Source organism: Somniosus microcephalus, chromosome 11 (genome assembly GCF_052327205.1).
Source record: "Somniosus microcephalus isolate GS21.2 chromosome 11, FLI_Smic_1.0, whole genome shotgun sequence".
NCBI lineage: Eukaryota > Metazoa > Chordata > Chondrichthyes > Squaliformes > Somniosidae > Somniosus > Somniosus microcephalus.
In genome coordinates this window covers 65,862,386-65,881,272 of record NC_140997.1, presented here as the reverse complement: position 1 = coordinate 65,881,272, position 18,887 = coordinate 65,862,386, and the positions used below count along the sequence as shown (strand labels likewise).

At 45.7% G+C, this 18,887-nt stretch overlaps 1 protein-coding gene across 3 annotated transcripts in view; it reads left to right on the top strand.

Annotated features, from left to right (window-relative positions):
- smg1 (SMG1 nonsense mediated mRNA decay associated PI3K related kinase) overlaps nt 1–11,782 on the top strand; it is a 177,176-nt gene extending 165,394 nt beyond the window's left edge. For all 3 annotated transcript variants that reach the window (XM_086000818.1, XM_086000817.1, XM_086000819.1), the window contains exons 61-63: nt 5,004–5,183; nt 5,783–5,889; nt 9,340–11,782. In XM_086000818.1, coding sequence (XP_085856944.1) covers nt 5,004–5,183; nt 5,783–5,889; nt 9,340–9,417 — 365 coding nt within the window. In that variant the 3' untranslated portion in view covers nt 9,418–11,782. The remainder of the gene's footprint in view (nt 1–5,003; nt 5,184–5,782; nt 5,890–9,339) is intronic.
- Nucleotides 11,783–18,887: the final 7,105 nt, after the last annotated feature.

Genomic DNA, 18,887 nt, shown 5'->3' with positions numbered 1-18,887 from the left:
CATTTGAAACAGTCAGTTTCTATCTGCTCTACCCATCCCTTCATAATTTTAAACACTTATATACAACATTTTTACGAATTATTTAATAGAAGTGCCTTGTGTTTGCTTCCATAGTACTTCCCCATAGTAATAGTATATGACGTGCTCTTAAAACTAGTCTGGTGCTTATTCTAGATGCTACCTTAGTGGCAGGAGTACAGCATCTCTTAATCAGGTTCCACTTGATACCACTTGCAAGGCAGCCATATTGAGCAATCCTCATACTTTCTAAGCATTGCTGTCTAGAATTAACTACAATCTTGCTATCCTTTCTGCTTAACACCTTGCAGAGTGAAAATGTCTTGGCAGATACCTTAATAACAGAAAACGCTGAAAAAACTCAGCAGGCCAGGCAGCATCCGTGGAGAGAGAAACAGAGTTAATGTTTCAGGTCGAAGACCTTTTGTCAGAACTGGAAAAAAACAGGAAATGGAAAGCAAGTTTAGGGGCTGGGAAAAGGGGGAAGGGATGAAGGAACCAAAGGGAAGGTCAGTGATCGGATAGAAAGCAGGAGAGATTAAGAGACATTGAGAGATATTCAAGGCAAGAGGAGGTGGTAATGGGACAAGTTAAGAAATAAAAGATGGCTCTAGATGAAGTGTGAATTGCGCTGGTAGATACCTTGACTGAACATGAAGTCTTACTACATGAGTGGACCGTCTAGCTAGAAATGATCTAGATCTTTCTTTGACTAGTGGTGTTGCAATCTAGATCTTTCTTTGACTAGTGGTGTTGCAATCTTTCAATGTAATAAGCTGCCAAGACTTTCTGTTTGGAGGCTGGATAGTCTTGGCTTTCTGTGGCCCCAATATTCTAGATGGGGAAGTTTCCACAGACTTTATTTTCTGTCATACCCAGGACTATATGCAATATCCAAGAGGAGGAGGCTGTAAACAAAGTGACTCTATACAGGTAGTGAAAGGAATGTGTCTCAAGCCTATTGAAACAGAGCGTCATAGAGTTTTACAGCACAGAAAGAGGCCCTTCGGCCCATCGTGTCTGCGCTGCCCATCCATCCCTGTCCAGTCTAATCCCATTTTCCAGCATTTGGTCCATAGCCTTGTATGCAATGGCATTTCAAGTGCTCATCCAAATGCTTCTTGAATGTTGTGAGGGTTCCTGCCTCTACCACCCTTTTAGGCATTGAGTTCCACATTCCAACCACCCTCTGGGTGAAAAAGTTCCTCCTCAAATCCCCTCTAAATCTCCTGCCCCTTACCCTGAATCTATGCCCCCTTGTTATTGACCCCCCTACTAAGGGGAAAAGTTCCTCTTTGTCTACCCTATCTATGCCCCTCATCATTTTGTACACCTCAATCAGGTCCCCCCTCAGCCTTCTTTGCTCCAAGGAAAACAACCCCAGCCTGTTTAGTCTTTCTTCATAGCTGAGGCGCTCCATCCCAGGTAACATCCTGGTGAATCTTCTCTGCACCCTCTCCAAAGCAATCACATCCTTCCTATAGTGAGGCGACCAGAACTGCACACAGTACTCCAGCTGTGGCCTCACCAGCGTTTTGTACAGCTCCATCATAACCTCCCTGCTCTTATATTCTATGCCTCGGCTAATGAAGGCAAGTATCCCATATGCCTTTTTAACCACCTTTATCTACCTGTTCCGCTGCCTTCAGGGATCTATGTACATGTACACCAAGGTCCCTCTGACCCTCTGTACTTCCTAGGGTCCTACCACTCATTGTGTATTCCCTTGCCTTATTTATCCGTCCAAAATGCATCACCTCGCACTTTTCAGGGTTAAATTCCATTTGCCACGTTTCCGCCCATCTGACCAACCCGTTTATATCGTCCTGTAGCCTGAGGCTTTCCTCCTCGCAATTTACCACCCCACCAATTTTCGTGTCATCTGCGAACTTACTGATCATACCTTTCACATTCTCATCCAAATCATTTATGTAGATCACAAACAACAAGGGACCCAGCACCGATCCCTGAGGTACCCCACTGGACACAGGCTTCCAGTCACACAAGCAACCTTCGACCATCACCCTCTGCCTCCTGCCACTCAGCCAGTTTAGGATCCAACGTGCCAAGGCACCCTGGATCCCATGGGCTCTTACCTTCTTGACCAGTCTCCTATGCGGGACTTTGTCAAAAGCTTTACTGAAGCCCATGTAAACCACATCCACAGCATTTCCCTCATCCACCCCACTAGTCACCCCCTCGAAAAATTCAATCAGATTTGTCAGACATGATTTACCCTTGACAAAGCCATGCTGACTATCCCCGATTAATCCTTGCCTCTCCAAGTGGAGACTAATTTTGTCCCTCAGAATTTTTTCCAATAATTTCCCTACCACAGATGTTAGGCTCACTGGCCTGTAATTCCCTGGTTTATCCCTGCTACCCTTCTTGTATAATGGTACTACATTAGCTGTTCTCCAGTCTGGTACATCCCCTGTGGCCAGAGAGGTTCTGAAAATTTGTCAGAGCCCCTGCAATCTCCTCCTTTGCCTCCCACAGCAGCCTGGGATACATCTCGTCCGGGCCTGGGGATTTATCCACTTTTTGGCCTGCTAAAACCGCTAGCACCTCCTCCCTCTCGATGCTAATATGTTCAAGTATGTCACAGTCCCCTTGCCCGATTTCTATGTCTGCATCGTCTTTCTCCATAGTGAACACAGATGCAAAAAATTCATTTAAAACCCCGCCTACATCATCTGGCTCTACACACAGATTGCCACTTTGGTCCCTAATGGGCCCTACCCTTTCCCTGGTTATCCTCTTGCCCTTAATATACTTATAAAACATCTTAGGATTTTCCTTTATTTTGCTCGCCAGTGTTATTTCATGGCCCCTCCTCGCCCTCCTAATTTCTTTTTTAAGTATGCCCCTACACTTTTTATACTCCTCTAGGGCTTCTTCCGTCTTTAGTCTTTTGTAACTGCCAAAAGCCCCCCTTTTATTTCTAATGCATTTTTGTATATCCCTTGTCATCCAAGGTTCCCTTTGCTTGTTGGTCCCACCCTTGAGCTTTACAGGAACATGTTGGCGTTGTACTCTCTCTATTTCCCTTCTGAAAGTCTCCCACTGTTTTGATGTGGATTTTCCTATAAGTAGCTGCTCCCAGTCCACTTTGGCCAGATCCTGCCTTATCATATTAAAATCGGCCTTCCCCCAATTTAGAACACTTATTTCCGGGCCGTCTTTGTCTTTTTCCATGACCACCTTAAATCTCACCGAATTATGGTCACTGTCGCCAAAATGCTCTCCTACTGATACTTCCACCACTTGCCCGGCTACATTCCCCAGAATTAGGTCCAGTACCGCCCCCTCTCTTGTAGGACTTTCTACATGTTGGCTCAAAAAGCTCTCCTGGATGCACTTTAAGAATTCTGCACCCTCTAAGCCTTTCACACTCTGACTATCCCAATTTATATTGGGGAAGTTGAAATCCCCCACTATTATTACCCTATTATTTTCGCACTTCTGAGATTTGCCTACATATCTGTTCCTCTATCTCCCCCTGACTGTTTGGGGGCCTATAGTACACTCCCAGCAAAGTGCTTGCCCCCTTTTTGTTTTTAAGTTCTACCCATATGGCCTCATTAGAGGAACCCGCTAATATCGTCCCTCCTTACAGCAGTAATTGACTCCTTAATTAATATTGCAACACCCCCTCCCCTTTTACACCCCCCTCTGTCTCGCCTGAAGATTCTATACCCCGGAATATTGAGCTGCCAGTCCTGACCCACCCTCAACCATGTCTCCGTGATAGCAACAATATCGTACTCCCATGTGTTCACCAACAACTTCAGTTCATCCACCTTATTTGCAAGACTCCTTGCATTAAAATATATGCCTTCCAGCCCTGCCATATTCCCTTTTGCCTTCACATATTTGCTCTGCCTTCCCAGCTGACTTGTTTTTTCCTCTGTATTTGGCTGTAAATCACCCCCTACTATAGCTCCACTCTGTACCCCATCCCCCTGCCAAGTTAGTTTAAACCCCCCCCCCCCCCAGCAGTGCTAGCAAACCTCCCCGCAAGGATATTGGTTCCCCTCTGGTTCAGGTGTAAACCGTCCGACTTGTACAAGTCCCACCTTTCCCAGAAGCAGACCCAGTGATCCAGGAAACTAAAGCCCTCCCCCCTGCACCATCCCTTTAGCCACGCATTCATCTGTTCTATCTTCCTATTCCTATACCCACTAGCACGTGGCACCAGGAGTAATCCAGAGATTACAACCTTTGAGGTCCTGCTCTTTAATCCTTCACCTAGCTCCCTAAATTCTTGCTGCAGGACCTCATCCCTCTTTTTACCTATGTCGTTTGTCTATGGTGATCACTGTTGCCCCTTTTCTCCAGTATAGTGTAGTATAGTATAGCTCTTCTCCAAGATTGTATTTGACAACTAAAATCCTTCCACACAGTAGTTCAGTATGTCGTTGACAGTGGGATAAGAGTACTGATTATATATTCGAGCAAGGCTCGATGTACAGCTGAATAGGGTGAGGGCCCTAGATATCATTAAGGTTTAAAGGGATGGTGTTAGCATCAGGTGCCTTCCCATACAATTGGAAGAATATCCTATTTTTATGTGGCAATTGCACTGTATTCAAAGAACGAGCCAGACTACCTGCTGTGAGAAGACTAACATTTTTCCATTTCTCATTACAACCACCTGGATGGTCTCCTGAGTGAGGTTAGCAATTTATTCTGAATTTTAGGCAATTTTGTTGATGAACCCATGTCTACTCAACAGGGTTGCGACTGCACAAGCTCACTCAGCATCCTCAAATCCTGCAGCAAGAAAATACTTTTATTTCATCTGTCCGGGCTGCATTAGCAGGTCTCAAGTGAAAGGACAATGTCCTTAACCCACTGTACCATCCAGTCTCTCGAAATAAAAATCTTTTTTAATTAAAAAATGTGGGTTTTTTATTCACCTTTCTACAAAAGTCCAGTCGTGTGGAATTAGGTTATGTACCATATACTTTCCCCCCCTGCAGCTGTTCGCAGCAGTACAACTCAAAAGACACAACCAGAAGTTATGTCACAGAATGCACGAAAGATGGCTCAGAGAAATCTTGCTGCTTCAGCAAACACTCCACCGGGCACAACTATAGGACCAGGAAAGAATGTTGCTCCAAGTCCGAAGAAGGCAGCAAGAGACCCCAAGACTGGGAAAGGTAAGGTACATTTCTGTTTCAGTAAAGTGCCTAGTACTTGTGAATTGGGTAGTTTATCACTATGACCCTTATTTAACACAGACTGATATTTGACCAGCTTCGTTGATCGCATTTACATAATGGGCCAAAAATCTGCTTTATTTCTTCATGGTATGTAATTTAAAGGGGTTGGTTCTGAGCTTGCACTCATCTGAATCTCGATGCCACAGGTTCAAGCCCCAATGCAGGACTTGAGCATGTAATCTAGGTTGACATTTCAGTGCAGTACTGAAGGACTGCAGCATTGTTGGAGGTGCCAGCTTTTGGATGAGATATTAAACCAAGTCTTATTCGGGTGGATATAAATGTAGCACAGCTCGAAGAGATGGGAGTTCTGTCGGTCAAAACAGATTAACTGGTCATTTATCTCATTGCTGTTTATGCAACCTTGCCATCCCCAAATCGGCTGCTGTGTTTGCCTATGTAAATGACTCCACTTCAAAAATATTTGGAATGTATCTATACTTTGCTTTTTGTGATTTGCGTTTAATCTCGATTGTACATGCTAAAATTGTCTAATTTTATGAAAGTTGAAAGGCACAATGTTATCTTATTTTTAGCTGTTCAGGAACGGAATTCCTATGCTGTTAGTGTGTGGAAAAGAGTGAAGGCCAAGTTGGAAGGCAGAGATGTGGATCCCAACAGGAGGATGACTGTTGCTGAACAGGTACAACATTGTCATGGCATATTTGTTTTCTAACGATAATTTATGTATTTTTCACTTGTATACTGCTTTTAAAATAGAAAACTACCCAAGATGCTTTACAAGAGAAATGGACACCAAACAGTAATGGAAGATTTAGGAGTGGTGACCAAAAGCTTGGTTCAAGACACAGATTTAAAGGAGGTTTTTCATGGTGGAAAGAGAGGCACTGGTGTTTGTGGGGAGAAGCATTCCAGAGAGCAATGCTGGAAGAGAGGAGGGGCCATTTGGGGCCAAAGGTGGAAGATTGAATGTCACAGGCTTGTACATGAGGCTGCAGAAGGTTGCAGTGGTAGGATACTTTAAGGCTGTGGAGGGATTTGTGAATGAGAATGAGGTCACAGATTGAGTGGAGATTGACAGGTATGGGATGTTGGGTAGCCATTACTTGTAGTCGGACGGGATGCAAGCAGTGAAGTTTTGAAGGAATTGGAGTTTTTGAAGTGAAGGTCAGGAGGCTGACAAAGATGTCATTGAGAGGTAACAAAGACGTGGCTAAGGATTTAAGTGGTAGGAGTGATGTACAGATGGAGGTTCGTGATGTTATGAACGTGGAAGTTAGTAATCTTAGAATGAAATTTCAGGCTCAGCTCTGGATCCAACAAGACAATAAGCGCTATCTGGTTGGGCCCCAGTGAGCAGCCAAGGTGGGAAGCAGCATCAGTGACAAGGGAATGAAGTTTTTGATAGGAGACGAGTGTGGTTTCCATCTTTCAAATGTTCAGTTGGAGAAAGTTCTGGCTGACCTAAGGCATGATGTTTGTCAGGCAATCAGATGACGGTGGAAAGGTAGAGCTGGATGTCATCATAAGCATACAGAATAGAAACTAACCCTGTGTCGATGGATAATGCCACTGACGAGCAAAATGTAAATGAGAAAAGGAGGGAGCAGGAGTGGAATCTCGAGGTACTCTGGAGGTGATTGTGTGGGGAAAGAGAAGCCGTTGCTGGAGATGTGCTAGCTACATTGGAACGGGTAAGTGTGGCCCCCACGAGGGCAGTACTATGGAGGTGAAGGATGGAGGAGAGGCGCTGGAGGAAGAATACATGAATGGCTGACTGTCAAATGCAGCGGAGAGGTCAGTACGAGATAATATGCCACTCTTGCAGTCACAAAAGATGTTGTGGCAGAAGCATGTCGTTCCTCCATTGGGGGTCTGCTAAGTTGTAAAACTTGTGTTCAAGCCTGAGATTCCTATATGGTGAATTCTGAATTTTAGCTGTGCTTTGTTGGGGGTGGGGCGTTGGGGATAGAAATTGCCAGCTCCCTCTATCAGTAGCAAGCAAATTCTAAATGTCTTTGTGCTGTGACCTCTAGGCCAGACAATATGCTGCTCTTAGTATCGCATCTACTAAATTCTTGTTCAATCCTCATCCTCCACACACTGGAGTGTAACTTTGCTTGATAAAGCATGGTTTCCCCAGAGTCTAAGGATGCAAATGAAAATGTCAACATAACATTGCAGATAGCACACGTTGCATGTGATCTCCTACTCCTATGTAGTGTAAACCCCAGGATATGTTCATTTCATTTGTTTTTTCCCTCCGCGAAAGGTACCTCGTGTCAAGTCTTAACATGGACAAAGTCTTTCTGCAGCAGTAGTTAGATTGGACATTCAAATATACTTTTTCTTAAACTAGCTTGTCTGTTTTTTGATAACTTCTTCAGGACTCCCAAGAGCCCACGTTGGCTTTGGGTGATGAACCTCCAGAAAATACCATACTAGGATGTCCTTTTAAGAAAAACAAAAGAAAGAAATTCTATGCTGTGCAGTTGATGTGGTAACAATGATAAATGCTATGATCCATATGTGGCCACATAACGAGCAAATAAAGCAGGCAAAACCAAACTAAAATTAGTATACTTATGGTTCACGCACAAATTGGAATTTTACATATTAGTAGCTGCTATGCTCACACAAGTAGTCCTTTTAACATTACCATTGCAAAACTTCATAGTTCATTCAGCATATCGGCACCAGGTTTTAAAGATTAAGCAAAATGCAGTACTCCATTTATGATGACTGCTCACAATTATTGTACAAAATGCTTGCTGCCTAAGCATCATGCTGTGACTTGACAAATTTGCCTTGGTTCACAATTCAGCCTGCTTGTGGAGAATGCAAAATGAAATAATTTCTCATTTAGGACCATGTGACAATTTGGGTAACGCCTCTTTAAATTGACTGATTCTAGTCAATCTTATTCACCACACTATAAATGTTAATTCATTCCCTGTTTGTTTCCTGATTCTAATCAATTTACATTGAAGTACCTTCAACAGTTCTAAGTGCCCGATTGTAACATCAGTCACACACCATTCTGACTTGAAAGTATATTGCCATTCCTTCATTGTCGCTGGGTCGAAATCCTGGAACTTCCTCCCTAACAGCACTATGGGAGTACCTTCACCACACGGACTGCAGCGGTTCAAGAAGGCAGCTCACCACCAAGGGCAATTAGGGATGGGCAATAAATGCTGGCCTTGCCAGCAACGCCCACATCCCATGATAGAATTTAAAAAAATATTGGTTTGTATACTTGTTTGTGCTTTTAAAACAGATGACACACAGTATAATAATCAAACCCTTGCTCTAACTGGAACATTAACTTGCTCCCATTCAGAACAGCAGAAAAGCATCCACGATTTGTTTCTCATTCTATTCAGTAATGGCTGTCAGTAGCTCAGTGGATACATGTTTGCTGTGGTACTGAACCATATACTCCAGAAAGGTGGCAGGATCACCACCTGCTCTTTGCTGAGTTAACGCATCTCGAGGGGTGGCAGTAGTGGTGCTACAGTTGGCCTCACCACTTCTGGGATAGGGAGGGCTATCATCAACCAATCGATTATTATCCAGTGATCCTTGCTGGCAAGCCCCACATGTAGGGGTGTCAACTGAGGGGACAGGATTGAACTCTGCTCCAATGCCCTCCATGGTGAATAAGAAATCAGTGCTTGTTGTGTAGGCTCACATGTAGATTGGGTACCAGAGTACTTTGGAAATGAGGAAACATACCCCACCATAATTTGCTACTTTCAGGAGAAGAGGGAAAATTAAGGGCGAGAGAATGAGGACAAAAATAAATTTCGAAGATAACGTATGTAAAATTAAACTTTCTAGTAATTAAATTACACATCATAGCCAAATGTATTTGCTATACTAAGGTTATATATATCTCAGATATGTAAGATATTATGTTGCAAATTTGCTAGGCAGAGAATTAAAGGCACCTTTTAAAATACTTCAATGAATTATAGCTGTTAACTTATTAGGAATCGGTTTGAATTTGTTCTGGAGCATTTTGACTTCAATTTTGTCTCATCTACAATTATGTTGAGCTTTAACCCATAATATATTTCAGTAAAGTCTATATTAATTAAGAAGCATTTTTTCCACTCGTATTTTCTAGGTTGATTTCGTGATTAAAGAAGCTACTAATCTAGATAACTTGGCGCAACTGTATGAAGGTTGGACGGCGTGGGTATGAACTGGAATACAGTGGATCTCTCTGGTTCAATGAGGTCAGGCATCCACCAGAATCAACTCGGCCACAGGCATCTATAGCCGCGCCATGGCAGGTGTTGATGCATTCTGGGGCTTAATCTGAGGTAATCTAGGAATCCCCGTGCATTCGGAGTGATTAGTCAGAAGGCTGCACTCAGGGATATGCTTAATACAATGGTCTGCACCCCAAGATCAAGGGCCATAGCGCCCAGTCTGAATTACACGATTGTCTTTCTGTCATACAAGAACTGCAGAAGTATCGAGGGTGTAGGTGCAGAAACGATTGCTATCCTACTGCGTACAGAGTGATTTTGAAAATCTAAATTCCATCTGCCCTGTGAACATTTCAAGTCACAAAGTACTAAACCCTGCTGAGAGGTAATTTGGAAAACTGGGGCCCTAAAGAAAGAAATCTATTTCTGCAATCCCCAGACACGTGATTCCAGTTGGATAACTACTTCACTGGCTGACTTGCCCTTGAAGATGGCCATCCAGTAAGAAAACCAAGGCTGGGAGAAATTATGGACTCCAGAAACAGCCCAAAAAAAAAAGATCGGATATACTACATGGAACTTGTGTGAGGAAGATGACACCACCCTGATCTTTTTGTTAGCTTTCTCTTATAGGTGTATGCTAGTTTAGCAAAGTGCTTCTCCGATGCCTGTAATTCTGTTTACTGTGATTGAAATTCAGTAGTAGTCATCAACCATTTTAATGTAAACATTTTGCAAGGTACACAATCTGGAAGACTCTTCATGAAAGCATTGACAGATTCATGGTAAACCAAAGGGTTAGGTGTTTCCATGCATACACTTTAAAGTGCTTTTTTTCTTCCTGTTTTGTTACTTGGAAATAAAAGGTCATGGATATTTTTGTGTAACTTCATCATGCAGGTTTTGCCATTTGTATGAATAAAACTCTGAATAAACCCTCAAATGTATTTGAAAGTGGCACACCATGACCAAATAAGTGTTTTTTAATTGATCTCTCTTTTCTTGCTTGCTTTCTTTGTTCAGATCTTTCTCGGCAATCCAGAGTCAGTATTGCTTGCAGAGATGTTTTGAGAACATCTACCCTTTTTAAGCTCACATAACTTCACCCCATTCTTACTTTTTCTTTCCCTCTCACTTTGTGCTCGTTCTTCTCTTCCTCCCGCGTCTTCCCCTCCTTCCCCTTTCCACCCACCCCAGTGATCACCACTGTGTTCTGTAGGTTTGTGATTTCATCATTTTCATAAATGCTTTGGGGAAATTGCTTTGGACATTATAAAACACAAAATGATGAAGATTGAAGTTCCTTTCGTATATTACAGTACGCACTCACCCTTATTGTACCAGACTTATTTTTAGCAATGTAGATTCTTGGCTGTATTTTACATTTAGCTGGCAAAAGTAATAAAGAATGTCCTTTGGTGGAGGTATATGGTGCGTGGTACTTTTAAACTTTCACAAAAAATGGTTTAGCTTCATCTTGTGAGGAAAATCATTCTTCAGCATTATACAGATTAATACAAAGAGCATAAAATCATACATGCATGCCATTTCATTTTGATTGCAGCTTCCATCCTTGCATCTGTTACTGCTTTAAGGTAAATTAAATATCAACAGTACTTTTTTTAAAGATATATTTTGAGAGAATTACAGTCTCTCTCCCCTCTGCTTAAAAAAAGAAATCCTGTTTCCAGCCCCCATCATGAAACTGTCCTGCAGCCTGAAAGGTTGTGATGGACCAGGTCTTGCCCGGATTCCTCCGGCATTATAATTTTACTCGGTCAGTAAACGGAGTCAGCAGGATGAGCTAATGTTCACTGTTGAGATTTAGGTCCCTCTGCCACGAAGGGACTCCCATGCCAAGTGTGGCCATGAATGTGCAAAACTGATGAGTACAGGTAATAGATTTCAAATGTCAGACTGAAATTATAACCCTGACCTTTGTAATGGGCATTCAGTCCACTCCTGCTGGAGCTAATGAGCTACCTGTAACCTCCTTTATACTATAATTCCATCCTGATAAACGTATAATTAATTTACCAAGAAATGTTAGAAAAAAAATTATGCATTTATTTAGGACCTGGGACAGTGACTATACTTAAAGTACTTTGTTGGCTGTAAAGCGCTTTAGGGTATCCTGAGGTTGTGAAAGGAACTATATATATGGAAGTTCTTTTTGGAGAAAATTGAATGGGAAATGGTGCATTATATATATGTACTTGGATATGAATCCTGTTTGTATTATGTGCAGTGTTTATAAAAACTCAACTAATTAAATTAAAATGATAAAATATTGTACTGCTACAAATTTACATCCAGGACCGTATTTCCAATAAATTTATTACATTCACACTGTTACTGGCATCAGCACTCTTTTCTCTTTTCCCTGCACCTCCAAAAAACAAAACGTGGTAGGAAGAGAGGAAGTCTATGAATGTTAACCATGACTATGCTCTTGATACCATTGAGAATGATCTTCGAATTTGTCGTATTTTATCCCTCCAAAGGTTTAATATTTCACAAGTATAGCTTTATTTGCATCAGATTGCACTTCAAGGTTTTCTTGCACTCCACAGAAAAATGTCATAAATTGCTATTTGCAGTTAGGTGATCTTTACTCATGCCATTGTATACAAGGTCTTCGTTAGCTGCTGCACACAACACAAAGGAGCTGGGTTTTTTTACGTGATGAAGGTGGAACCATCCTAAATTCATTTTTCATGTAACTGATAGACCAAATTTTCAATCATTGGGACCTCAATTCTAATGTTCTCTGAATTAATGCCTCCATCCCTTGTCCATGGGTAGCATACACGGAGGCTTTTGTTATGCCGCCACTTGTGCACCTTTTCGGCCTTAACATAAAGGGAAGTTAGTGAGCTTTGTGCTTTTATAATATAAAACAATTCTTGAGGATGATGAAGCGATCTTCAAAGTTGTACCTGGCCCAGAAACTTTCAATTCTATAATTTTATCTGGCTCTCTGCTGATTTGAAAAAAAAATTAACACCAGCAGTGCTATTATGGAATGAAAAGGGCTCCCTGCTATGTAGAGGAAAGGAAGCAGTTTGTAATGTTCTGTAGTAATCGGACTCTGTCCTAAATATGGACAGACACAAGTGGAAAATGCATCCTGCTCTGTTAACCAGCTCGCAGGCCCTAAATCCTAGAGATAGAATCAAAAAGCTATTTATGTATATTTTTTAAAGCATCATCTGTACAATAATATGCCAGCATAGTTTAGTTGCTAGCACTCTAACCTCAATCTGAAATGTGGATTCAAGCCCCACTTCAGGATTTCAGTTCTTAAAGTAGGCTGATACTTCAGTGCAGTACTGCATTGTGAGGTGCCATCCATTGGTTGAAATGTAAAACCAGGACTTTTGTCTGGTTCAGGTATACATTAAAGATCGAATAGTACTATTTGAGGAAGAGTAGGGAGTTATCCTCTGCTGTACCCTCAAACAGATCAACTAGTTGTTCATCTCATTGCTGTTTGTGGGATCTTATACACAAGGTGGCTGCAGCATTCAAAATAATTCACTGCGAAGTGCTTTGTGACATTTCTGAGATGTGATAAGGTGTTATATGAATACATTTTTTTAATAGTATGAGACGAATGGAGATCTTATTACTGATTCCTGTTTTTTGATCACAAGGAATAAAGTAATGTGCCATAAATGTGGTGAACCGTCTTTTTAATTGAAGAAACCACTTAAGTGTTTAGTATTTGCGATATTTGAGAAACGGGGTATTGTAGGGATGTATCTTATTATTTTATTAATTAATATATATAAAAGGATAGTTCTGTCTGTCCGGGCATCACTCAAGTTATAGAGCGTACCTACACATGTTATATCAAAAGAAAGGCTATGATTAGGAGGGTGTCCTAGGCGTATTTACTTTTTGATCAGACAAAAATTGTTCGGACAGCAGACAAAAAACGTTCAAAATTCCGCTCATTAGCGGTTGGCCAATCATATGGGGGAAATCCGCTCATTAGCATTGAGTGACGTGAAGGTTGACCAATCCTACGGGGGGGCGTTTCATGGCATGTGGGGGCGGGGCCTAATCTTTCAAACTGCCGTTTATTCGGCCATCTTTACCTCCGCTTTTACTTTTATTCACATTTTAACAGCTGCCACCTTCCTGTTCTATATGCCTTAATGCCCGATCATGTAGTGCAGTTGTCTTCTTAGCTATGGGGTGCTTAAAAACCTGAACTTTAATACAGGGAACTAAGGAAAAGAACAAATTAATTCAGTTTTAAATAGCATTTAGGAACAGTTAGAAATGAAGTGATCCATTTCAAGTATGAAGGAACTCAGTTGTCTTCCAGGGAAGGTCTCCCCACCTTGTGGAGCTGGAGGCCCCAGCCGGGGACTCGGGCTTTCCCCCCCTCGGCTCCGTTTGCGGCTGGGGACTCGGGCTTTCCCCCCCTCGGCCCGGTCCTGGGTCTCGGCTCCGTTTGCGACTGGGGACTCGGGCACTCCCCCCCCCCCCCCCCCTTGGCCCGGTCCCGGGGCTCGGCCTTTTCCCCCCCTCGGCCTGGTCCCGGGGCTCGGCTCTGTTTGGGGCCGCGGGCTGGGGACTCGGCCTTTCCACCCCCGCGGCCAGGTCCCGGAGCTCGGCTCAGTGTCCGGGCCTGAGGTGGGGGGAGAGGGGAGGGACAGAGAGGAAAGCAGGGGGGAGGAGGGAAGGGACAGGGAGGGAGAGAGGGATAGGGGAGGGAGAGGGGAGAGACAGGGAGGGAGAGAGAGGGTGAGGAAGGGAAAGAGGGGGTGGGAGAGGGAGGGAGAGCTCGCCGCCTTCCTTCCTTCGCAGGGGTCCATTGGGCCAGGCCTGAGGCGCTCCTTCCCCCCATCTCTCTCTCCAGGCTAATCCCGAACTAAATCCAGCAGTCTCTTTCCCCCCCACCCGCCGTCTCTCTCTTCTCCCCCGTCTCTCTCTTCTCCCCCGTCTCTCTCTTCTCCCCCGTCTCTCTCTTCTCCCCCGTCTCTCTCTTCTCCCCCCGTCTCTCTCTTCTCCCCCCGTCTCTCTCTTCTCCCCCCGTCTCTCTCTTCTCCCCCCGTCTCTCTCTTCTCCCCCCGTCTCTCTCTTCTCCCCCCGTCTCTCTCTTCTCCCCCCGTCTCTCTCTTCTCCCCCCGTCTCTCTCTTCTCCCCCCGTCTCTCTCTTCTCCCCCCGTCTCTCTCTTCTCCCCCCGTCTCTCTCTTCTCCCCCCGTCTCTCTCTTCTCCCCCCGTCTCTCTCTTCTCCCCCCGTCTCTCTCTTCTCCCCCCGTCTCTCTCTTCTCCCCCCGTCTCTCTCTTCTCCCCCCGTCTCTCTCTTCTCCCCCCGTCTCTCTCTTCTCCCCCCGTCTCTCTCTTCTCCCCCCGTCTCTCTCTTCTCCCCCCGTCTCTCTCTTCTCCCCCCGTCTCTCTCTTCTCCCCCCGTCTCTCTCTTCTCCCCCCGTCTCTCTCTTCTCCCCCCGTCTCTCTCTTCTCCCCCCGTCTCTCTCTTCTCCCCCCGTCTCTCTCTTCTCCCCCCGTCTCTCTCTTCTCCCCCCGTCTCTCTCTTCTCCCCCCGTCTCTCTCTTCTCCCCCCGTCTCTCTCTTCTCCCCCCGTCTCTCTCTTCTCCCCCCGTCTCTCTCTTCTCCCCCCGTCTCTCTCTTCTCCCCCCGTCTCTCTCTTCTCCCCCCGTCTCTCTCTTCTCCCCCCGTCTCTCTCTTCTCCCCCCGTCTCTCTCTTCTCCCCCCGTCTCTCTCTTCTCCCCCCCGTCTCTCTCTTCTCCCCCCCGTCTCTCTCTTCTCCCCCCCGTCTCTCTCTTCTCCCCCCCGTCTCTCTCTTCTCCCCCCCGTCTCTCTCTTCTCCCCCCGTCTCTCTCTTCTCCCCCCGTCTCTCTCTTCTCCCCCCGTCTCTCTCTTCTCCCCCCGTCTCTCTCTTCTCCCCCGTCTCTCTCTTCTCCCCCCGTCTCTCTCTTCTCCCCCCGTCTCTCTCTTCTCCCCCCGTCTCTCTCTTCTCCCCCCCGTCTCTCTCTTCTCCCCCCCGTCTCTCCCTTCTCCCCCCCAGCCTCTCCCTTCTCCCCCCCAGCCTCTCCCTTCTCCCCCCCAGCCTCTCCCTTCTCCCCCCCAGCCTCTCCCTTCTCCCCCCCAGCCTCTCCCTTCTCCCCCCCAGCCTCTCCCTTCTCCCCCCCAGCCTCTCCCTTCTCCCCCCCAGCCTCTCCCTTCTCCCCCCCAGCCTCTCCCTTCTCCCCCCCAGCCTCTCCCTTCTCCCCCCCAGCCTCTCCCTTCTCCCCCCCAGCCTCTCTCTCTCTCTCTCCCCTTCCCACACAGACAGACAAATTCATTCATTCATTTATTTATTTATTTATGTATATGTTATTTCTACTTTTTTCATAACATGCCCTCAAAAAACCCTCGGCACTGCCGGGCACTCCAGCGAGTTGAATATATAATAGATGGCTAGTTGTTTGGAGACCTGTTTCTGCTGACTGTGTTAGGGAACAATCCAGTGAGTACAATAAATTGATTTCATTTTTCCTTGAGAAAAATAACTACTGCAAATTAAACAATTATTCAAGCAAAATTGGGTATATCATCACTCAAGTTTTAGTAATTTTAATAAGCTTGCAGAAGGGAAACTCATGGGTCATGATCAAAAAGATATAGACCTGGTTGTGATTTGGATTTTAGTTGCATGTACCAACATTTCCACAATATGTGGAGGATACCTTTATTCAATAAATAAGTGTAATTCCACCTAAACTGGAAGCAAATTTGTGTGTGTGTGTGTGTGTGTGGGGGGGGGGGGGGCGAAGAAAAAGGATCAGGAGTTTAGTTTGTTGGCCATCAGTACAATCGCTGTTGAGTCAGTTCTTCTGACCATTCCCTGAAAAATAGGGATAGTTATAAAGTTGTGTTCCCAAAGATTCTGGGGGAGTTTACAGAATATTGCAAAGTATGGTCCCCAGGCTAGGAGACATGGCTCTGCCACCTTTGGATGCACGATTACTTGGTACATGACAAATAAATTTGCTACCTATCCAGTTTTGGACTAGATAGACTGGTTTTTGAAAGATTCTGCTGCAAGTCATCCTGCGTAAGAATTTAGCTACAGACTATAGCTTTGCTTGATAGATTGTGAAAAGATCTTCAACTCAGTCAGAATGCTGTGAGGCAACAGAACAAGTAAATAACTCATTTATTTAGTGCCTTTCATGTCCTTGGGAAATCCTAAAGTGGCAATGAGTTACTTTTTAAAGTATTGTCACTGCTACTATACTACAGTGTGATATACCTATCAATTCATTCCATGAAAAGTGACGAGTTAAGATAGTAACTGTAGGTTTTTATTGGCTAAATAACAGAGCCCACCCTCGTGGGTGATCGGTTCCAGCAAGGAAGAATACTAGCCAAGCAATCACCTTTATACCTGGGCAAGCAGGCGGAGCCATGGGCGGAGTCAGCTGAGGTATGCCTAGGTATAACAGCGTACGAGGCAAGAGGTAACCTTGTGTAGTGATAACAACAGTGTAAACAATAACAGTGGTTTACCACATTCACCCCTTGTTTAAAATTGAGTCCGGCGAGGTGAAGTGTACTACTAGTTCGTGTATGTCAGTCTATCAGAAGGCCTCGCAAGCCTTTCTGACCGGCGCGGCGGTGGTGCAGTATCCGCTGTTAATGCTGGTGTCTGCGTGGTCGACGAAGGCCCCTGGGGTTCCGGCATGCTGCCTACAGGAGCTGGATTTGGGGGTGTGGTGGGGGATAACGGTGGTGTCTCGGGTGCCCGAGGGTGCGAGGTGTCTCAAGGAGACTGTGTCCTCCCGCCCGTCTGGGTATTCCACATAGGCATACTGGGGGTTGGCGTGCAGGAGGTTCACCCTCTCGACCAGGGGGTCCGTTTTATGGGTCCTCACGTGCTTCCGCAGCAGGACGGGCCCCGGAGAAGTCAGCCATGTTGGTAGCGAGGTTCCCGTCGTCGACTTCCTGGGGAAAATGAACATTTGCTCATGGGGGGTGGCGTTAATGGCAGTACAAAGCAGTGACCGGCTGGTATGGAGCGCTGCCGGGAGGACTTCCTGCCAGCGAGAGGTTGGGCGGCCCTTAGACTTTAGGGCTAAGAGGACGGCCTTCCAAACTGTCGTGTTCTCTCTTTCCACCTGCCCGTTCCCCCGGGGGTTGTAGCTGGTGGTCCTGCTCACAGCAATACCTCTCGCGAGCAGGAACTGGCGAAGTTCCTCGCTCATGAAGGATGAGCCCCGGTCGCTATGTATATAGTTCGGGAACCCGAACAAGGCGAAGAGGTCGTTCAGGCATTTGATGACCGTGGTACTGGTCATGTCTGGGCAGGGGATGGCGAAGGGGAAACGGGAGTACTCGTCAATAATGTTGAAGTACACATTACGGTCAGAGGACAGGAGGGGCCCCTTAAAATCGATGCTCAAGCGCTCGAAGGGGCGGGTGGCCTTGATCAGGCTTGCTCTGTCCGGCTTATAGAAATGCGGTTTGCATTCGGCACAGACTTGGCAGTTCCTGGTCAAGGTCCTGACCTCCTCAATGGAGTAGGGCAGGTTGCGGGCCTTAATGAAGTGGTAAAGTCTAGTGACCCCGGGGTGGCAGAGGTCGTTGTGGAGGGTCCGCAGTCTATCAACTTGCGCGTTGGCCCATGTACCTCGTGATCGAACATCTGGGGGCTCCTTGAGTTTACCAGGCCGGTACAAGATATCGTACTCGTAGGTGGAGAGCTCAATTCTCCACCTCAAGATCTTGTCGTTCTTGATTTTGCCCCTCAGCTTGTTATTAAACATAAAAGCAACCGAATGCTGGCCGGTGAGGAGGGTAAATCGTTTGCCTGCCAGGTAATGCCTCCAGCGTCGTACCGCTTCCACAATCGCCTGGGCCGCCTCCTCGACAGAAGAGTGTCGGATCTCAGGGCCCTGGAGGGTCCTTGAGAAGAAGGCCACAGGTCTCCCCGTCTGGTTAAAGGTTGCAGCTAGGGCGAAGTCGGATGCATCGCTCTCCACGTGGAAAGGGATGGACTCATCCACTGCGTGCATTGTGGCCTTCACAATGTCTCTTTTTTATGAGGGAGAAGGCTGCGCATGCTTCTGCTGTCAGGGGGAAGGAGGTGGACTTCATAAGGGGTCTGGCTTTGTCCGCATAATTGGGCACCCATTGGGCATAGTAAGCGAAGAGCCCCAGGGTTCTCTTCAGTGCCTTTTGACAGTGGGGAAGGGGAAGCTCTATGAGGGGGGCGCATTCTTTCGGGGTCGGGGCCGATGATTCCGTTCTCTACTACGCAGCCGAGGATGGCAAGGCGCGAGGTGTTAAACATACATTTCTCCTTATTGTAAGTGAGATTCAGCCGTTGGGCCGTACGGAGGAATTTCTCCAGATTAACATCGTGGTCCTGCTGGTCGTGGCCGCAGATGGTGATGTTATCTAGATAAGGAAACGTGGCCTGCAGCGCGTTCTGGTCAACC